The 21,591-nt window shown below is 39.3% G+C and overlaps 1 protein-coding gene across 4 annotated transcripts in view; it reads right to left on the minus strand.

Annotated features, from left to right (window-relative positions):
- MACO1 (macoilin 1) overlaps positions 1-21,591 on the minus strand; it is a 71,082-nt gene that overhangs the window by 38,838 nt on the left and 10,653 nt on the right. For 3 of the 4 annotated variants that reach the window (XM_023219597.2, XM_023219598.1, XM_023219599.3), the window contains exons 2-6: positions 15,287-15,428; positions 12,947-13,073; positions 7,194-7,317; positions 4,756-4,934; positions 2,676-3,177 (exon numbers count right to left, since the gene is read on the minus strand). In XM_023219597.2, the coding sequence (XP_023075365.1) occupies positions 2,676-3,177; positions 4,756-4,934; positions 7,194-7,317; positions 12,947-13,073; positions 15,287-15,428 (1,074 nt within the window). The remainder of the gene's footprint in view (positions 1-2,675; positions 3,178-4,755; positions 4,935-7,193; positions 7,318-12,946; positions 13,074-15,286; positions 15,429-21,591) is intronic. The other variant, XM_023219601.1, reaches the window with a different exon arrangement.

The following is a 21,591-nucleotide window of genomic DNA, read 5'->3' on the forward strand; positions in this document are numbered from 1 at the left end:
TTCTCCATCTGGATAACAAACCCACTCTCTAGCTAACAACTCAAACATGTCAGGTGTGAATCAGTCACAGTCTTACTGATACGGATCAAAACATACATGAAGTCAAACAAGAGGAAACAGAGGAGACAGTTAAGGAAGGGCAGAAGGAAGTAAGATAAGACCTCCTCTAACCAAGCTGGATAATCTGCTCAGATAGATGCCTTTCCTTTTAAATTCTTCACTGTTGTTCATCATAGAAAAATGTGAAAATGTATGAAAATAAAAAGAAAAAATAAATGCCCAATATTATCAAGAGGTAACAACTATTGTTAACAGTTTGGTTCTTTTCCCTTTAAATCATTTTTCTACATATATTAGAAAAAAATGTTTTTCATTAAATTGCTTTCTCCTTTGTTCATGAAATGCTTTGACATACTTCCCCATATTCTTTAATATGGCTCAAAAGTATGATTATATAATATCTATATTAAAAGTTTATCAAATGGATGGACCATAATTTATTTTAAATTTCTCCCATTATCGGATAGTTAGATCATCTCCTTATTTTTTATAACATTAAAAGTTGAAAATAATACTGTGGGAGCTTATAAACCTACTTAAATATAATGTTGTCTATTAGTCATTTGAAAGCAAGTAGTTCTCCAAAACAGAGTAATACCTGGGGCACTGCAGGTCAAGGCAGAGTACGCATTAGTGACCACAGGAAGAAGCATACTCCTTAGATGTAGGCACGGGGGCACTGGACCCATGTCATCATCCCCAGCTTACTGGACAATTAGCCATCTGAGTCCTTGAACTTCTCTACTAAAAGCAGATCAGATAGTAGAGTCAGTCAATATCACAACCGGGACCCAAGGGCAATGGTAGCACAAGACCGAGCTCTGACTGCTTTCTCTGCAACAACCAGCAAAGTATTGTGGTTTGACTGCTATTACTAAACTTGGGTCAGCCTGGGCAACATGTTGAGATCTCCTCTCTACAAAAAATTTTAAAAATTAGCCAGGCATAGTGGCATGCGCCTGTAGTCCCGGCTACACAGGAGGATGAGGTGGGAGGAAAACTTGAGCCTGGGGAAGTGGAGTCTACAGTTAGCTGTGATCACGCCACTACACTCCAGCCTGGCCACACACAGTGAGATCCTATCTCAAAAAAAAAAAATTTTGTAGGAGATGGTAAATAGCTGTGACAGATGTTTCGTGTATAGCATTTAGTGAATTTGTGGGATATTCCTTCTAGAAGGAAATAGAAGGTCAACTAATTGGTCTTTCTCCCATGGGCATCTGGAGGAGGGTTCTCTTCCACGTGGTTTTTCTGCTGGGCACAATGGCCAGAATGTCCTAACAAATGGATATGGATGCCAGCCAGGCAACAGCAATAGTATGCTTCCCAAAGTAGCCTGGGGGCTGTGAAACCTCAAGAGCTTGTATTATCAGAAGCCAAATATACCTCGCTTAGTTTAACTGCCAATCAGAAAATTAAAACAAATTAATAATCTAGTTCATACCATTTATAATGCTGGAAAGCCTCCTTCCTAGAATAAATGGATTGCCTAAAGGGCTGCCTAAAGCAAGCCAGAGGAAGAGGAATATAACTTACTGGAAGAGGAGAGTTTCAATTGCCCTCTTGAGTTACATACACACAAAAAAGCTCCAGTTTAGATCTCAGTTTCCAAATTAAAGATCTGAGGTGAAAGCAACATATTTGTGTTTGCCTAACATAAGCCACATAAAATCCAGTAAAATTAAGTCTGAGCCAGTCAACATAATAAAACAATGTTGTTCTTTTATGGCCAGGCGCAGTGGCTCACATCTGTAATCCCAGCCCTTTGGGAGGCCGAAGGGGGTGGATCACCTGAGGTCAGGAGTTTGAGACCAGCCTGGCCAACGTGGTGAAATCCTGTCTCTATTAAAAATACAAAACAATTAGCTGGGTGTGGTGGCAAGCACCTGTAATCCCGGTTAGTCGGGAGGTTGAGGCAGGAGAATCACTTGGAGCCAGGAAGCGGAGGTTGCAGTGAGCCGAGATCGTGCCAGCCTGGGCGACAGAGCAAGACTCCATCTCAAAAAAAAAAAAAAAAAAAAAAAAAAAAATTCATTTAATTAAAATGAGAAAAGGAACATTCCTAATTAAACTCCATGACTAACACTGTGTTTGTCCATGGATTTTTGTGAAGGAAATTGCTTTTCAAACCTAACTTTCCCAGAGTTATCTAGGATAATTCATATTTTAAAAACAAACAGAAAAACAAAACAAGCACAAAGTAGTAAGGACAACTTTCTCACCCCTCTCCTGCAATGTGTATCTGTTTGGCAGAGATTTGCATGAACAAGCACAAACTCTTCTTTTTGTGTTTATGCCAAAAGAACTTTGGACATGCAAAGAGAAAAGGACAAGGACCAAAGAAGTGCCTTTCAACACTACTAGAAGAATCAAGTTACAGGTCAATTTGTCACATGTGGGAAGTAATCACTGTCACTCCTTATTCAGAACACTGGAAGTAGCTGAAGTCAATGCTTCAACACAATAACACAAGGTGGCCAACAAACTCATGTAAAACACCACATGTCACTAGTCACAGTATCTGATTACAAACAATCCCTACAGGCCCATATGGGAGTATGTCGAGAGTATGTCAAGTTTACTGGAAAGTGTTAGGACACAGCATGCGCACTTACCTTACCAGTGCGTCTGGTTTGCTTAGCTGGTTATTAGGAATACAGTTTTCCATTAAGTCCTTGTGTGTACTTGGGCTCTTGCTAGTGCATTTCTGCTTCTTCTCATTTTTACTAGATGAGGAAGGAATGCTCCCATTTGTGGCGCTATGACTTCGAGGTGAGGAGTTCACAACTCCACTGGCATTTTTGTAATTTTTTGAGGAAGCAGTGCATGAGTCCTCTTTCAAGAGATTTTCTGTACTCCCCACAAGATCATTATTTAATCTTTTACTATTGATATGGTTTTCCATATACTCAATCTCTTGTATTTTAGAGTCTACAGGTTGTAGAATATTGTTGTTATTTATTCCAAGGTTGTGTTTTTTGGCATCCTTGTCCTTTTCTTTTCCTTTTTCTCGGTATTCTATCTCTGGCAAAGTTGTGGAGAGTTTTTTGTTGGCTGGGATACCTCCGTTGTGGTGTATAAGGATCGAAGAATCCATATCAGGTAATCCTTTGGCTGCTACAATACCAAAAACAAACCAACAAACAAAAAGCCCACACCGGAATATTTAGTTTTTTAACAACACAGATTAATTCAACAAACTATTATCTACACTTACGAAATTCACATTAGTTTGCACACTCATTTAGAAGTAATAACCACAGTACATTACGCTAATCAAGAAGCAAATCCTCATAATTTACTATAAGATGTAGGAAAAAAACAGAAGAAAATCCAAATACATTTAAGAAACTCCACATTTAGAAAATCACCATCATTTATGAAAATGATGGCCACTAAAGGTCTAGTCTTGAAAACAAGATCAGGGTTTTATAATTAGGTCACACTTTGTGTATTAGTCAAATCAAACTCGCCTATCACTGAGGTGAGAGGACAAAGGTAGATCCTAAGAAGTCATATTTTTTAAGTACCTGGAGTAAATGAACTGCTAATAACTTTACTGAAAAGAAAGAGGTTAAATGAAACAAAAGAAGAGGAATAATTTTAGGATACAGGACATCTATCTTTTTTCTGGACTCTAGTGTTGAGGTAATAAGGAAGTCTGTATCCTTTACCAGACCACTCAGAAAGAATTTTGTGTATCGGGTCTACACATTCCAATTTATTAAAATCTACTTGAAGAGATATTTTTGTACCACATCAGACAAAAAGATAATTTTGAAATATATAAAAACATGACCTCAAACTTTCAACTCTCAAACCAATGGAAACCAGTTACTGCCAATTATCTATTTCTATTGGTCAAATGCCCATGAGAGAGATTCCATTAGAAATGGTTCAATTTAAAATCTGCATTACATTATACAAAGCATTTAGAATACGACCTATCCATCTTGGCTCTATTCAGAAGACATCTGGCTTCTAAAGTTCAATTCTACATGTCTACATCTCCATTGTGCTTATACTTTGGTTCTTGACTTGCTTCAATTACCAATTCACATAGTTCCATACTATTTTGTTGCTGAGAATATATATTTTAAAATATATAAAACAGGCTGGGCATAATGGCTCATGCCTGTAATCCCTGTACTTTAGGAGGTAGAGGTGGGAAGACTGTTTGAGATCAGGAGTTCGAGACCAACCTGAACAACACAATGAGACCTCATCTCTACAAAAAAATAATTTTAAAAAATTAGCCAGGCATAGTGGCATGTGCTTATGGTAGCAGCTGCTCAGGAGGCTGAGGAGGGAGCATTACTTTGCTCCCAGGAGTTTGAGGCTGCAGTGTGCCATAACTGTTACTGCTGTACTCTGGCTTAGGCAACAGAGTGAGACCCTCCCTGTCTCAAAAAACTAAATTAAAAAAAAAGTATCAGAATTAAAATATTAAAAAGGTATAAATATATTTTAAAATAATAAAATAAACATATTTAAACACATAGTCTTCAGACAGTATGCAAAAAACTTCATTCACAATCTGTATTTCATTGACCAAACAAAACAATGACCATGAGGAGAAACACCATTAGACAGAAAAAAACAAAATCCTCGCTACTTTTCCAGAAAAGAAAATTCTACCAAGAGACAAAATAATGACTAGCCTATTAAGCCAACAGCTTTAGGGTAAAGACCTACCTTCCTCGGCCTCTTTTTCTTGCTTTTGTAGCATCTGTTGCTCTGGAGGGAGAGCTTGTTGAAGAAGTTGCATGTAAAACTCATTCTCCTTTTGTACTTCTTTTTGCTTCCTTAACCGCATTTTGTAGCTTACGTAACTTTTGAAGCCAAAGCCCAAAGTTACCACAGGGTACCCAATACTAGAAAGAAGACAATCCAGCCAGTAATTGCAGGTTTAAAATGAACCACGTGTATCTCAAGCACATGAGAATACCTATGGCTTAAAATTTAAAGATAAATTCTAATTGATGATGGTAGTTGAGAATAGCATTCACTAGACACACAAATAAATGTAATGTCCACTGTGGAAATCAGAAGCAACTGGCACACAGAACAAAATCCCCAGGAACAACAGGACTGCTAGACCATAAGAGGACAATTTCCATTAGACTTTGGCATTCTTCAAATTAATTCAAGGAGTCACCACAGTTGACTGTCAGATACAGTAGCTAAAGCCTTTGAAGAAATACTGAAGAACTACCTTATGCATTAGAACTTAGGCATCTATCTATACCTTTTTTTTTTTTTTTTGAAATGGAGTCTTGCTCTGTTGCCCAGGCTGGAGTACAGGGGCGCAATCTTGGCTCACTGCAACCTCTGCCTCCCAGGTTCAAGTGATTCTCCTGCCTCAGCCTCCCGAGTAGCTGGGACTATAGGCCTGCACCACCATGCCTAGCTAATTTTTGTGTTTTTAGTAGAAACAGGGTTTCACCATGTTGGCCAGGATGGTCTCGCTCTCTCAACCTGGTGATCCATCCACCTTGGCCTGCCAAAGTGCTGGGATTACAGGTGTGAGCCACCACGCCTGGCCTGTATGCTTTTGAAAACTAAAAGGGTAGAGACTTTATGGGTAGCCAAAAGTAAACGTAAGTGTTAAAAAAAAAAAAAAATCACAAGAACATCATTTGATTTTTAATACTAGAAGGCAGGGTCAAATTCAGGTGACTACTTTAACTTAATCTTCTTGCTGCCTGAGGGGTACTGCCACCAGCTATTTCTTGAAGACTGGTTCATAAACACTCTGTCATATATAAATTCTGTCATACATAAATTCAAGAATCATTTAAGTAAGTATCTGATATGATCAGTGCCAACATTTGATTTGTATCACCAAATTCAACCAGCTGTACTTAGAACTCTAATCTCTGGGACAGAAAGTTAAATATTTTCATTGAACTTATCAGCTTGCCTAACAACATTTCAAAGCCTCTGCAAACACTGTCAAGCCCGTATAGGTTTCACTAACATGAAAATGTATCAATTTATAATTAGTCTAAATGTGGTCTCACTATAAACTTACGGTGACATGTTTTATTGACCAAGTTCATTTAATTTGTTTGTAAAAAGACTAAAATACTAGAAACAGTATTTTTTTAGTTGATTACTGTTTATTTTGGTTTCTGCCATAAATATTAGTAAAAATTGGTGTGTTTAGGAGAAACATACATTAGGTGGTAAGTTCCGCAACAGATATAAATAAGAATCAAGCTCATTTTTTCAAAAATGCTTCATGGTTAAGATTAATAATTAATAATATCTTAATATTCATTAGCATGTTATAAAGAGAAATAATATTCATTCAAAAATTATTAATAATATTATCTTACTTTCATAAATAGGCTAAGGAAATTCTAAATTATTTTAAGTTTCATGAAATAGCCATATATTTCAACAAGACCTTCTGGAATCTTTACCTGATTATAATAAACATAGCTAACATTCATCAGACACCTATGTGCTTGGCATTAGGTTGAATACTTTAGATGTATCACTTCAGTTCCTTTTTCCCATGACCCAGAGAGGCAGGTAAGAAAACCATGGCTCAGAGGCAATGACACACACAAGGCAACACAGCTGTCAGGGGACAGAGCTGGGATTCACTCATCTGCTCTTTCCAACCATGCTGTACTGCTTTCTGGGTCCATGTAAACTTTCTAAGAATAAATTTACAGTTGAACTTAATATTCTACAGTGAAATGAATTATAGATAAAGAATATAATACTGGCTGGGTGCGGTGGCTCACGCCTATAATCCCAGCACTTTGGGAGGCCGAGGCAGGTGGATTACTTGAGGTCAGGAGTTCGAGACCAGCCTGGCCAATATGATGAAACCCTGTCTCTACTAAAAATACAAAAATTAGCCAGGCATGGTGGCACGCGCCTGTAATCCCAGCTACTTGGGAGACTGAGGCAGGAAAATCGCTTGAAGCCAGGAGGCAGAGGTTGCATAACCAAGATCATGCCACTGCATTCCAGCCTGGGTGACAGAGTGGGACTCCGTCTAAAAAAAATATATATATATGTATGATATATATATATGTATGTATGTGTATGTATATATACACACACACACACACACATACATATACACACACATAAACAATTTATGTAATACTTACCAGTGAGCAGCAAATGGACGACAAAGGTCTACATGAAAGTTTTTGAGATCTTTAAATCTAATGGCTGCTTCAATATAAACAAAGAGGATCCAGAGAGACACTGTAGGCAAACACACTCCCCTTTCTGTGGGAAAGCAGCAGAGAGGCAAGCATGAATGAATGATACAGTAACTAACAGATGGACTGTTTGGGAGACTAATTCAATGACAGTAACTGTCATTAAGATCTTCACCTAAACTAAATTAAAAGGCAAACTGATCCAAACTGAAAGCTTTTATATGACAAGTGATTCCACAGAATCACTGACAAAAATAAAAGACAAACATCCTGGCAAAAAATATTTACAATGTATGTAAAACAAAGGATTCATAGCCCTGACATACAAAGAGCTCCCACAAATCAATAAAAGGTAACTGAAGAAAATAATTTACAAGTCGCAAAAGAAGAACTATAGATGGCTCAAAAACATACAAAAAGATGTTAACTACTGATCAGAGAAATACAAATTAAAACAATCAGATTCCATTTTCTTAACTATTAGATAAAATTTTTAAAGACAGATAATAGCACAGGGAGGGTATGGGGAAAGGTTCATTTTCATACTTGGCAATAATATAAATTGGGGCAACTATTTTAGATGGCAATTTGGCATTTAAATTTAAATACTTGCAGCTTTCCTTTACCCAGAAATTCCACTTCTTTTTTATTTTTTATTTTTTTTTTGAGACTGAGTCTCGCTCTGCCGCCCAGGCTGGAGTGCAGTGGTGCGATCTCGGCTCACTGTAAGCTCCGCTTCTTGGGTTCAAGCAATTCTCCTGTCTCAACCTCACGAATAGCTGGGACTACAGGCGCCCGCCACTACGACCGGCTAATTTTTTGTATTTTTAGTAGAGAGGGGGTTTCACTGTGTTAGCCAGGATGGTCTTGATCTGCTGACCTTGTGATCCGCCTGCCTTGGCCTCCCAAAGTGCTGGGATTACAGGTGTGAGCCACCACACCCGGCCCAGAAATTCCACTTGTAAGAATCTACCCTATAGAAACATAAAAGAACCTAGAGATAAATATATAAAAAATATTCACTGGGCTGGGTGTGGTGGTTCACGCCTTTAATCCCAGCACTTTGGGAGGCCTAGGAGGGCGGATCACCTGAGGTTGGGAGTTGAAGACCAGCCTGGCCAACATGGCAAAACCCTGTTTCTACTAAAAATACAAAAATTAGCCAGGCATGGTGGTAGGTGCCTGTAATCCCAGCTACTTGGGAGGCTAAGGCAGGAGAATCGCTTGAACCTGGGAGGCAGACATTACAGTGAGCTGAGATTGCACCACTGCACTCTAGCCTGGGCAACAAGAGCAAAACTCTGTCTCAAATAAATAAATAAATTAATTAATTAATTAATTCACTGTAGGGCCAGGCATGGTGGCTCATGCTTGTAATCCCAGCACTTTGGGAGGCCGAGGTGGGCGGATCACGAGGGCAGGAGTTCAAGACCAGCCTAACATGGTGAAACCCTATCTCTACTAAAATATAAAAATTAGCTGGGCATGGGGGCGCACACCTGTAATTCCAGTTACTCAGTAGGCTGAGGCAGAGGATTTGCTTGAACCCAGGAGGTGGAGGTTGCCATGAGCTGAGATTGTACCACTGCACTCCAGCCTGGGCAACAGCGCGAGACTTCGCCTCAAAAAAAATAAAAATAAAAATTCACCATAATATTATTTGCAAAAGCAAAAATTTAGAATTTAAATGTTCATCAAGAGGAAACTTTATGATAAATCTATACAATGAAATATGTTGAAGGTTTCCTAAAGAATGAGGAAGATCTGCACTGTCACGGAATGACATAAAAAAAATAAAATCCGGCCCAGCGCAGTGGCTCAAGCCTGTAATCCCAGCACTCTGCGAGGCCGAGATGGGCGGATCACGAGGTCAGGAGATCGAGACCATCCTGGCTAACACAGTGAAACCCTGTCTCTACTAAAAAAAATACAGAAAACTAGCCAGGTGAGGTGGCGGGCGCCTGTAGTCTCAGCTACTCGGGAGGCTGAGGCAGGAGAATGGCATGAACCCGGGAGGCGGAGCTTGCAGTGAGCTGAGATCCGGCCACTTAACTCCAGCCTGGGCGACAGAGCAAGACTCCGTCTCAAAAATAAATAAATAAAATAAAAAATAAAATAAAATAAAATCCGTAAGTAAGAACAAGTTGTAGGACAAAGAAATGTTTCTGACACTTAAGTACTGTTCAAAAAAATTTTTTCTAAAGCACAAACTCATATTCCTTTTGTAATTGAAAACAATTTTCATGGGAGGAAAAAGCAACTTGCAACAAAATAAGATGCAAATGAAGGCAAATGTCCATTGGCTTTTAGAATCAAAATCTGCAGGCTAGGTCCATCTATATCAGGACATGACTAATGATGGGGTATTTATGAATGTGGACTACATGGGCACGAGTGGGAAAAAATCAGTGACTTTTTGCTAAGGATCTTTGGAAACTAAAGAAAAATCATAGTTATCTTGAAACTAGGAAGATTATTTTGTCTAACCTCCTCATTTTGTTGAAGAGTAAACCCCAGAGTCTAAACAAACTGGGCCCAAGTTCAGAGACAGTACTAAATCTGCTTCTGAGGAGAACCTCCCTTAGTCCTAGTCCTAGTCCCTGCGTGAAGTTGACACTGGATGCTCTGTGAAGCCAGCTACCGGTCTCAACCATTCTTAAGAATTTAACACAACAAAAACAGATATTTAATTTTTTTCCTTTTCTTTTCTTTCTTTTTTTTTTTTAGACAGTCACAGTCTGGCTCTGTTGCCCAGGCTGGAGTGTAGTGGCACAATCTCACTTCACTGCAACCTCCACCTCCCGGATTCAAGCGATTTTCCTGCCTCAGCCTCCTGAGCAGCTGAGATTACAGGCACACGCCACCATGTCCGGCTAATTTTTGTATTTTTAGTAGAGACGAGTTTCGCCATTTCGGTTAGGTTGGTTTTGAACTCCTGAACTCAAATGATCCATCCGCCTTGGCCTCCCAAAGTGCTGGGACTGCAGGTGTGAGTCACCGTGCCCAGCCCAAAAATAGGTATTTTCACAACGTAGGAGGAAAAACAGGAACACACAGGACAATGCATTTTCAAAATCATTTCAAAATGCATTTTCAAATATTTATCTGCCCTATTCTCTATATTAATTTATAAGGTTAAAAAAACACAATAAGCACATTACAGAAAAAATAGAAAAATTAGACAAAATACCTGTATTCTACATCTATGAAATAAACAAAATCACACTGAAAGCCTTTTTGAGCAAGTATAATAATCATATTGTACATAGTTTTATATCCTGTTTTTTTCCCCTCTTAACCACCAGGAAAAAAGCTTATGCTACAATATTATTCTTTGTACTCATACTACATAATTTCATCAACCATTCCAAATATTGTCAGGAAATAATTTTAAATTTTAACAACTGTAAGAAAAACTACCCCAAGTTATAGAAATTGCACTCATCTTTGTCAGCCCAATAAAAGCAGTTTTTTGTTTCGTTTGTTTAAGCACTAGTCATCCCAAATTAAAACATATTTCATAACTTAGCTATTCCAATATTCATTTCTGAGCCTAGGGCTAAAGAGGGGCCAGTAGTATTTTATGACTTTAGCTACACTGCTGCCCTGTGGGTTACCCACTGAACCAGTTCCCAATAGGTTCTATTAATAGTTATATGGTTAGTTTTTTCTCCACTACTAAGATATTACTAAAGAAATTTAAGAAATCGCCACAGCTCATCAGAGTCACAGAATATTTGAGGTGGAAGGTTCTTTAGCCATTATTTAGATTACTCCACCTTTATATAACAGAGAAGTTGAGACCTAGGGAGAGTGACAAGTATAAAAGGCAGCTCACTCGAAACTGAGGCCCAGGATAAGGAAATACAAATTAAAAACTGGTGGGAAGAAAAATCACTTTAATTAGAGGAAAGCAGACTAAGGAACCTTCATAGTAGCTTATAAATCAAGTCAGATATGAAAGAGAATAAAACATAGAGAAAAGCATGCTCATTCATAGCAGATACTTTAAAAAACAGAGCTCAATTGTGTTTTCTACATGGGCCAACATCATCATCTTAGCAGTTCTGAGAAGAGAATGAATGTTGGTCCAGACAGCTTTTATTATTTGGTGCTCCCTCTCTTGTCAAAATCCTAAAGGTTGTAGCTGGGCCCAAGAATCAAGTTTCATGCAGCTTTGCAGACAAGTTTGATTCTGACAGCCAATCCTCAAATCCTAGTGCATACCAAACTCTGGCTTTCACAGTGGGCTGAGGCTGTCAAAGTATCTCATCTGATCTTAGTTTGAAGTAATGGAAGTACAGCTCTAAGAAGTAGGGAGCTCTACTCTAGTCAGAATACACCTGCAACAGTGTAGAGAACCACTGAGGTAGGCAGACTAGGAGGGTAAGAGTGCTTAAAATAATAAGGAAAAGCTGATGAAACCAGAGGTGTTCTTGCCTACAGAAAAGACTTAAGAGGTTATGACAGTGTCTTTAAATCTCTAAAGAAATGTTAACATGGAAGGGAGATCACATTCATTCAATGTGGCTCTAATGCAGAGGTTCAATGTTTGGGATTGAGGGGATGGTCTGGTAGGTCCCTTAATATTTTTTGTTTTGTTTCTTCTGTGTCTTTTGAGATGGAGTCTCGCTCTGTCACCCAGGCTGGAGTGCAGTGGTGCGATCTTGGCTAACTGCCACCTCTGCCTCCCCGGTTCAAGCGATTCTCCTGCCTCAGCCTCCTAAGTAGCTGGAATTACAGGCATGTGCCACCACACGCAGCTAATTTTTGTATTTTTAGTAGAGACAGGCTTTCGCCATGTTGGCCACATTGGTCTCAAACTCCTGCCCTCAGGTGATCTGCCCGCCTCAGCCTCCCAAAATGCTGGCATTACAGGCGTGAGCCACTGCGCCTGTCCCCCTTGACATTTTAAGGAAAAGTTTTACACATTTCCTTGTACTTTTCTGGGAAAACCTCTTTAGATCCTCTAAGAAATCAGCAAGCTGTGGCTTAGTCCTGATACTTAGGAGGCTGAGGTGGGAGGATCATTTGAGCCCAGGAGTTCAAGTCCAGCCTGGGCAACATAGTGAGACCCCATCTTAAAAAAAATAAATAAATAGAAATTTTTAAAAAGGAATCAGCAAGCCCAAAAACAGTTAAGATATACTGGGTCAAAACGTAAGGAAGAAAATTCTGGCTAATATGAGGAAGAACTTTATTTTATACCTCCCAAAAACAGAGTAGGGTACCAGGAATGGTAGGTAAGTTCCTTGTTACTGTAGGTTTTCCATGACAGGTAAAACCACCATGTGCCAGGGATGCTGTGGGGATTCTTGTGCCAAATTAAGGGTTCATCTAAATGACATTCCTTTCAATGATGAAATTCCATGAACATTTTTTTCTTTTTTGGCACATGGCTATCTTCAAGTATACCTAGATAGAAATCACTCCAACTATTTTTTTAAAAAAGATATTCAGAGTGAGAGTTGGTACCTGCAATGTCTGTAACTGAAATATCAAATCATAACAACTTAAAGTTTTGATTCAAATAATGAAAAAAAGATATATATTTTTGAAGGTATATTATAATCTATTAAGAAAACTTTAAAATGTCCACATTAAACTCAACTCTAAATAATGTATCCAAAGAAATAACCACATTAAAACATTTGAATCTAAGATTTCTATCTATCTAAGCAATCATTAAGACTTACCTGTGTGCCATACGTACTGAACCCATACATATGTGCTGGCAGCAAAAAAAAGCCACTGTATGGGGATGAACAGCAGGCATATTATGTTTGACGTGAATGCTACACAAACAAAAAATACTGAGAAGGCCTAAAGGGAAAAAGAAAACAAAAGACACATCTTAGAACTTGTTATCTTCAGCCACGCGTTGTTAAATGTACGTTGGACAAAATTATTGAAACTGCTAAGAGATAAGTTGGTAACTATAGAGCAAATTCACAAAAGGAGATTTTAAACATTTAAAATCAACCATATAAAAAGTAGCGGTGGCCAGGTGCGACGGCTCACGCCTGTAATCCCAGCACTTTGGGAGGCAGAGGCAGGCGGATTACGAGGTCAGGACATCGAGACCATCTTGGCTAACACAATGAAACCCCGTCTCTACTAAAAATACAAAACTTTAGCTGGGCGAGGTGGCAGGCGCCTGTAGTCCCAGCTACTCGGGAGGCTGAGGCAGGAGAATGGTGTGAACCCGGGAGGCGGAGCTTGCAGTGAGCTTACGCGTTGCACACTCCAGCCTGGGCGACAGAGTGAGACTCCGTCTCAAAAAAAATAAAATAAAAAAGTACTGGTTACTTTAACATTAAAGAATACTACTACTTTATGGTCCTCAAATCGTGAAAAAGAACTGGATCAGAATGAAGTGAGGTGGGCCCACAGTGAATTCGTTTGGATTCCAAATAAATGTGGGTTATCTAAAAGAACTGGAATTTTTTTTTTTGTTTTGGAGATGGAGTCTCGCTCTGTCACCCGGGTTGGAGTGCGGTGGTGCGATCTTGGCTCTCTGCAACTTCCACCTCCCGGGTTCAAGCGATTCTCCTGCCTCAGCCTCCTGAGTAGCTGTGACTATAGGCATGTGCCACCAGGCCCAACTAATTTTTTGTAATTTTAGTAGAGACGGGGTTTCACCATGTTAGTCAGGATGGTCTCAATCTCCCGACCTTGTGATCCGCCCGCCTTGGCCTCCCAAAGTGCTGGGATTACAGGCATGAACCACCAGGTCCAGCCCTGAAAAAACTAGAATTTTAATACAGAAAAGTCTTCTCTCTCCTCACAAACCATTCCTAAAGAGCTTCATTCTTAAAAGACAGGCTTTCTGGAGCACAGATGAACCATAATATTAGTAAGACATATACTGATGCTATTAGGTCGGTGCAAAAGTAATTGGGGCAAAAGTAATTGCACCAACCTAATAATAATTTTAATAATGTAGTTTTCCTCTGGACACCACAATCGCCAATAGAACATGAGCCGAAACCATCTTTTTAAAGCATGGATTTGCTCTGACCAAAGCACCAGGCCTGGGTGGGAGAGTTATAGTTTTAAGATGTGGCTGTAGAACACAACAGAATTAACACATTAATCAAGGGAACAAGCCCAGGCCTATGCTTGCTCCAATCTAGCAGCTGTCTAAATGTGGTTTGGGGATTTCTGGGGTATCTTTGAGATCCCTCCAAAGGCTCTTTGAGGTTAAAACTATTTTCATAACAATACTAAGATGTTATCTGCCTTTTTTACACTCACTCATGCATATGGTGGAATTTTCTGTAAGTTACATGACATGTGATACAGTAACAGACCGACTTCAGAAGCAGATATGAGAATGTAGGTGTCTTCCATTGAGCTAGATATTAGAGATTTACAAAAATAGAGCCACTGTTCTATATTGTTTGTTTTAGAAAACATAGCTATTTTTCACTTAAAAATGTAATTTCTATTAACATGTAATGGGCCTATTACGTTTAACTGAGTTAATAAGTATGTATTTTAAATTTTTCTCAGTTTTAACTTATAATACAGTAAATCTGGACAGATATAACCCACATTAACAAAGGCTCTCTGGAGTCCTCAATAGTTTTTAAGAGTGAAAAGGGGCCCTGAGACCAAAACGTTTGAAACACTACTCTAACTCAAATCCAATCACTAACCTAGCAACAGGGAACCCACAAACACTTCAAAGCAGGACTGAGCAATCTTTTTTTTTTTTTTAAAGGTAGGAACGGCCTTTATTGGTTGCAACGGGAAATGGAAGGGGAGGGGATGCCATCCCCAGACTAGGTTGCCACCCTCCAAAAGCCTGAGTAATTATTGCTTCCTCCACTGTTCTGTTTCACTGGAATGGGACAGGAGGAGAAAATGTAACTATTTGATCAATGGGTTTAGACAAAATAGTTTAGAGGTCAATTTCAGTTAACGGACCCTATAAACTAATCCTAACATAGTCACCTGACTATTGCTAATAACATCTATTTTAAACAGCTGAACGGTCCCCACACACGGAAAACGTGTATTAGTAAACATACCAGTCCCTGGTATCTGAAGGAATCATAGACGCTTCTGATGAAAAGCCAGAAGGGCCACAGGTATTCAAATCTGAACTCCAGGACAAAATCGGCTAGGAGGACAAGTGCCCACACCACCAGGAATTTCAGGTATAAAAATGTACTGCAAAATATAAAAATAACGAATTAATTTAAGGTCATTTGTGAATAACTAGAAATAGAAAATTCACTGTTTCTGTTTAAAAACGACAAAAAAATACCTCCATATATCTTGAAAACAATGGAGATAAAGCACAAAAAAGAGATGCTGCCATGGCCTATCCGCATTTTAAATGCTCTCTGGTGTTCATTCTCAGACTCAAAACTATCAAGATAAGATGATAGCCAAAAATGCTTAATTCCACTTAAGATGGAAAAAAATCATTTAAATCCCACCACTATTTTAAAAATGTGCTAAGTGTCTGACTTCAAAATACTGCAACACTCTCAAAATTACAGCTTTCAAGCTGTTCTTCATTAGAAGAAAATGTCACAGTTGAAAGGATTCAAATTTGCTGTTTCCCCACCCCTCTACATCTGTTCGAAGAGTCTTTGAAATTCTTGATGCACATCCTTACATGCTTAAAGAATTCTGTCTTTTTTTTCCTTTTTTTCCTCTTGCCTCTGTATATAGTATTCATCTGCATTAACCAAACAAAAACCAAATGACTTCCCCAAATAGAAACAAACTTAGGGAGCAGATGCTAAATCACTACCAAGGGCTGCGAAAGCACAAAAACGTACATTAAAGAAAAAAACCCTTAAACATCTAAGCCATGCTCCAGTTGATATGTAAATATGTGTTCCCAGTTCCCTCTGGACTTGTGTTAAACTGAAATACTCAGACAAGCCAGTTAGGACACATATGTAACCACTGCAGTCGATCAAACAAGGTAAGGACACAGAAAAAAATATTATTTTTCATATACTCCATAGGTCAATTTTCCAGTTCATTAGTTGCATAATGGACAACAGAAGTCCTTAGATTCTACTTGTTAACAAGCCTCTATTTCTGTGCTCCTAATCCTGCCAATTCTGGAGGTCAAATTTAGGTATTAAAAAATATTTTCCACAATATACAAATTGGAAATACCTAAAATTCACTTTCACTTGGGACAAATACAAACATTCCAATACTGATGTGATCAAGTTAGTCATTTAAAAAAACAACAAAATTGAGATTTTTAATAAATAATTTTGAAATATATTCCAATAAGATACAAAAGACATACTTGGAGAAAAAAAAACAAAAACAAAAGCAAGAACTTAAAGTAAAATAATAAAAAGAAAAGGAAAAAAAGAAAAAAGGGGAAAAAAAGCAGGAATCCAGCATTGAGGATTTATTTTGTGCCCTTTGAAGCCATTCAGGTAAGAGATGTCAAGAACAGAAACATTTGACCCTCAATGATACAGTATTCACAGTGATACATAATTTGTCATCTAGGGTGGATTTCTAATATTTATCCTTAGAACTTATTTAGGCTTGATAGTAAGTTTCTACTAAGAGGTTTGCTGTAAAGGAACCTGAAGCAAATCACAAAACAGCGCAATCTTTTTTTTTTTTGAGACAGGGTCTTACGCTGTCTCCCAGGATGAAGCGCAGTGGCAAGATCATAGCTCACAGCAGCCTCAATCTCCTGGGCTCAAGTAATCCTTCTACCTCAGCTTCCCAAGTAGGTGGTAATATAGGCATGTGCCACATTTGGCTATTTTTTTTTTAAATTTTTTATAGAGATGGGGGTCTCACCATGTTACCCAGGCTGGTCTCAAACTCCTGGGCTCCACCTGCCTTGCCCTCCCAAAGTGTTGGGATTTCAGGTATGCGTCTGGCCAGAACACAGTCTTGAATCCTAAGTCCCACCTTTTAGTTTCATTTCACTAGAGTTCTGCTGGCCTGATGAAGACAGAGCCCTTGTAATTCTCACTCATTAAATCCATAACTGACCTAGTGGAGAGCAATGCACATTTTATTCTAGAACAAATGAGGGCCAGGCACAGTGGCTTATACCTGTAATCCCAACACTTTGGGTGGCCAAGATGGGAGGGTTGCTTGTGTCCAGGAGTTCAAGACCAGCCTGGGCAACATAGTGAGACCCCATTTGTACAAAAAAATTAAAAATTAGCCAGGTGTGGTGGCACACTCTTGTAGTCCCAGCTACTCAGGAGGCTGAGGTAGAAGAATTGTTTGAACCTGGGAGGTCCATGCTGCTGTGAGCCATAACTGTGCCACTGCACTCCAGCCTGGGTGACAGAGCAAGACCCTGTCTCAAAACAAAAACAAAAACAAACAAAAAACACAACTGACTCATGCAGGTATTTGGGAGCACAAATCTAGTTTGAAACTAGATTTCCAAGGTGCTTGACTTTAAGAGGTTTTTTCCTTGTGTCTAGAACTGTTTCTACATCTTGAAAAAGGAGTAACAGCCTCTCCACCATGGTTTCAGAGTATTTTTTTAAAAACGGCATAGCTAGAAGCAGTGGCATGCACCTGTAGTCCCAGCTATTTGGGAGGCTGAGGTAGGAGGATCATTTGAGCCCAGGTGTTCAAGTCCAGCCTGGTCAACAAATGAGACCCCATCTCTTTCTTTTTCTTGAGACTGAGTTTCACCCAGGCTGGAGTGCGGTGGCGTGATCTCAGCTCACTGCAACCTCCACTTCCCGGATTCGAGCGATCCTCCTGCCTCAGCCTCCCAAGTAGCTGAGACTACAGGTGCACACCACCACACCATGCCCAGCTAATTTTTGTATTTTTTTTAGTAGAGACGTGTTTTCACCATGTTGGCCAGGCTGGTCTCAAACTCCTGACCTCAAGTGATCTGCCCACCTTGGCCTCCCAAAGTGCTGGGATTACAGGCATGAGCCACTGTGCCTGGCCAAGAACCCATCTCTTAAAAAAAAAAAAAAAAAAAAAAAAGGCATGGAAATATAGTCATTTTCCTGATTAATCCTTTTCCCTACGGAGCTATCTCTGGAATGTAGCTGAATGAGACATGAAGGGTACCCCATCAGGTCTAGCCCTTACCATTCCCAAAGCGGAGAAGAAAGAGTACCACCAATTGCTTTCTGCCCAAAATGCCCCCAAGGCATGGCAGGATCCCAGTCAGATCCTGCCATGGCAACACTCCGCTTCACTATTTAGATAGCATTATCCAAAGAATGGCAGCCTGTTGAACATGCACTTTTTAATAATTCAATCATTTAAAACTAAGGCAGTTCAAAAATTACCATCTTTGTTAGCGACTGTTCTTTTTCAATTGCATAACTTTAAGGTGGGGTGGTTCCTTTTGATACATTTCTTTTCAAACAACTGCTTTCATACTTTTGATGTTCCTCGACACCCAGTTCTTATTGAGTCATGGTTTAGAAATACAGATATCTAATAAAACTTGATCTTTTACAAACATATGCCATACCCTCAACTTTCCTCTGGCTCTCATTTCAGGCAGGCCTGCCTCTAAAATCAAGAGATAACCTAATTAACAAAGCTGACTTCTCTAAGACTAATCTTGAATTCTATTGAGTCATTTCAGTCTTAGAGGTTTTGGAAGTTTAAGACAGCTGCCTGATTCAGTATTCACTTAGCCCTCTCCATCAGTAAATCATGCCTCTCATCCTTCTGTAGGTACATGTACAGAAGTTAAAATACAAGTAATCTAAAATGACCGCTCATCACAGTAAAAGCCCTAACTAATTCCTCTCCTTTCATATTCTGAAGGTCATAAGATTTTTACCAAATCTAAAGAGATGATATTCCAAAGGATGAGAAAATCAGACAGGGATTTAAGCTATCATGGCATTCTAAAACATTGCTTTTAAACCATGAAGAAAATATGATTAAATATAAAATACTTTTATACACAGTTCATTATATGACTCATGGCTAATTTGATGTTACCTTGATTCTCTGATTCAAATAAATTTGCTAATAACTATACTGTATCTTAAACAAAATTTTTTTTTTTTTTTTTTTTTTGAGAGAGAGTCTCGCGCACTAGCCCCGGGGGGAGTGCAGTGGCCGGATCTCAGCTCACTGCAAGCTCCGCCTCCCGGGTTTACGCCATTCTCCTGCCTCAGCCTCCCGAGTAGCTGGGACTACAGGCGCCCGCCACCTCGCCCAGCTAGTTTTTTGTATTTTTTAGTAGAGACGGGGTTTCACCGTGTTAGCCAGGATGGTCTCGATCTCCTGACCTCGTGATCCGCCCGTCTCGGCCTCCCAAAGTGCTGGGATTACAGGCTTGAGCCACCGCGCCCGGCCAATTAAACAAAATTTTAAAGCATAACTGCAACAAAAAGATATTTTCCAAAATAATATATTGAAACAAGGGCAAATGAATAACATCTTCTGAGGGTCTTGTAAGCTTCTATTCTGAGTGCCAATGAAATTAAGAAGTCTTATGCAATTGTTAGGCTTAATGGTGGTGACTCTATCAAAGTGAATATTAACTATAAGATTTCCCCCCCATTCTATTCCTACCTTTGCCATTTACAACCATTTTTTACCTCAATCCATTTAGCTGTACTCTCCATCCATAGATTAATCATCTATGATTAATGAGAAGCAGTATTCAACATTCTTCTTATTCCAAGTAAAGTGCACCTTTTTTCCAGTATCTCTAGCTGCTTATCATCTAGATCATTTTCTGGAGCCCATACAATTACCACGAGCTGGCCATCAATCCTCAGTACCTGACCTTTTTTCCCTAGGCAGACTAATGGCCATTTAGTTCACTTAGTGCTCACTACAGAAATGAGTCTGTGGAATATTTCACTGGCTCTGCTAGTAGCCATCCATCTGAATCCCAGCTTTTCTGTCCTCTCGGTAAAGGCAACTGTGAGTCACCTTTTGCATTCAGTATCTGCCATGATACTTCCTAGACCAAACTGCTTTATCTTTTCTGTTATCCAATACCTCTCTCTACTGGACATCACCTCTAGAACATTCATTCAGCCTCTTATCTGGCTTATACTCTACCTGAAGTCTCATACTGGCCATTTGCTAATCAAAGTACTGGTCTCTGGAACAGCAGAATCGCCGTCATATATGAGCTTTTGAGAAAAGCAGAATTTCAGGACTTATTTAATCTAAGCCTGCATTTTAACCAGACCCCTAAGCTACTTGTGCATACAATCAAGTTTTAGAAGCACTGGTATATAACATAAATTTCTCATTGTCATGGAATTTCCACTCAATTACAGGATGTCTCAGAAAAAAAGACAATATCGTAATCAGATAATCAGTACTTATCACCAAACTGTTGACTGTCCTCCTGTTAACTGGGAACATTCAAACTGTTCAGGGTTAGTTCTTCCATTTTTCTACATTTCTTTCTGATTCAAAGCCAAGATCCCTGCCTAAGTACAATTAAAACTAAATGAAGCACTTCCATTGCTACTCATCCTTCGGCACACAGTACAAATATCACTTCCTCACAATAAGCCGCCCTAACCCCAAAGTAAAGACTAGGACCCCACTGCATACTCACATAGCATCCTGTACTATAAGAACATTGAATCACAATGATAATTAAATAATATTTTGTGTAATTAGCTGTTCGGATATAAAGTCCACAAGAAAAAAGGAGCTGCCCATTTTGTTCTCTGCTTTATCTCCTTAGTGCCCAGCACAGCACTCTGACTACAGGAGCTTAACTATTTTTTTTTCCTCAAAAAATATTTTTTGAGGCCAGGGACAGTGGCTCACGCGTATAATCCCAGCACTTTGGGAGGCCGAGGCGGGCGGATCACCTGAAGTCAGGAGTTTGAGACCAGCCTGGCCAACATGGTGAAACCCCGTCTCTATTAAAAATACAAAAAAAATTAGCCAGGCAGATGCCTGTAATCCCAGCTACTCTGGAGGCTGAAGCAGGAGAATCACTTGAACCCGGGAGGCAGAGGTTACAGTGAGCCGAGATCATACCACTGCACTCCAGTCTGGGCAACAAGAGCAAAACTCTGTCTCAAAAAAAAAAAAAAGTTGAATGAATGATCTGTAATGTAGAAAAGTGTTTAGGGCTGACAGTAGGACTTTTACCAAAGCACATACTTACAATGAATATAGAGGGAGAGATGACACACAGGTGACCGACTGGGAAGGTGTCTAGACAAAGCAACATCAACCAAGATAACCAATACAGCTTCTGCCTGAAGGATTACCATGAACCTGCTCCCATCTGTTCTGAATGTTCTTCACTATGAAGAAACGAATTTAATAAGCCTTGTTCTGGGTGCCAGACTATCACTCCACTTGGCCTACCTGCCACTGGCTCTGATGACAACAGTGGTTCTCA

The sequence above is a fragment of the Piliocolobus tephrosceles genome, chromosome 1, assembly GCF_002776525.5.
Source record: "Piliocolobus tephrosceles isolate RC106 chromosome 1, ASM277652v3, whole genome shotgun sequence".
Taxonomy (NCBI): Eukaryota; Metazoa; Chordata; class Mammalia; order Primates; family Cercopithecidae; genus Piliocolobus; species Piliocolobus tephrosceles.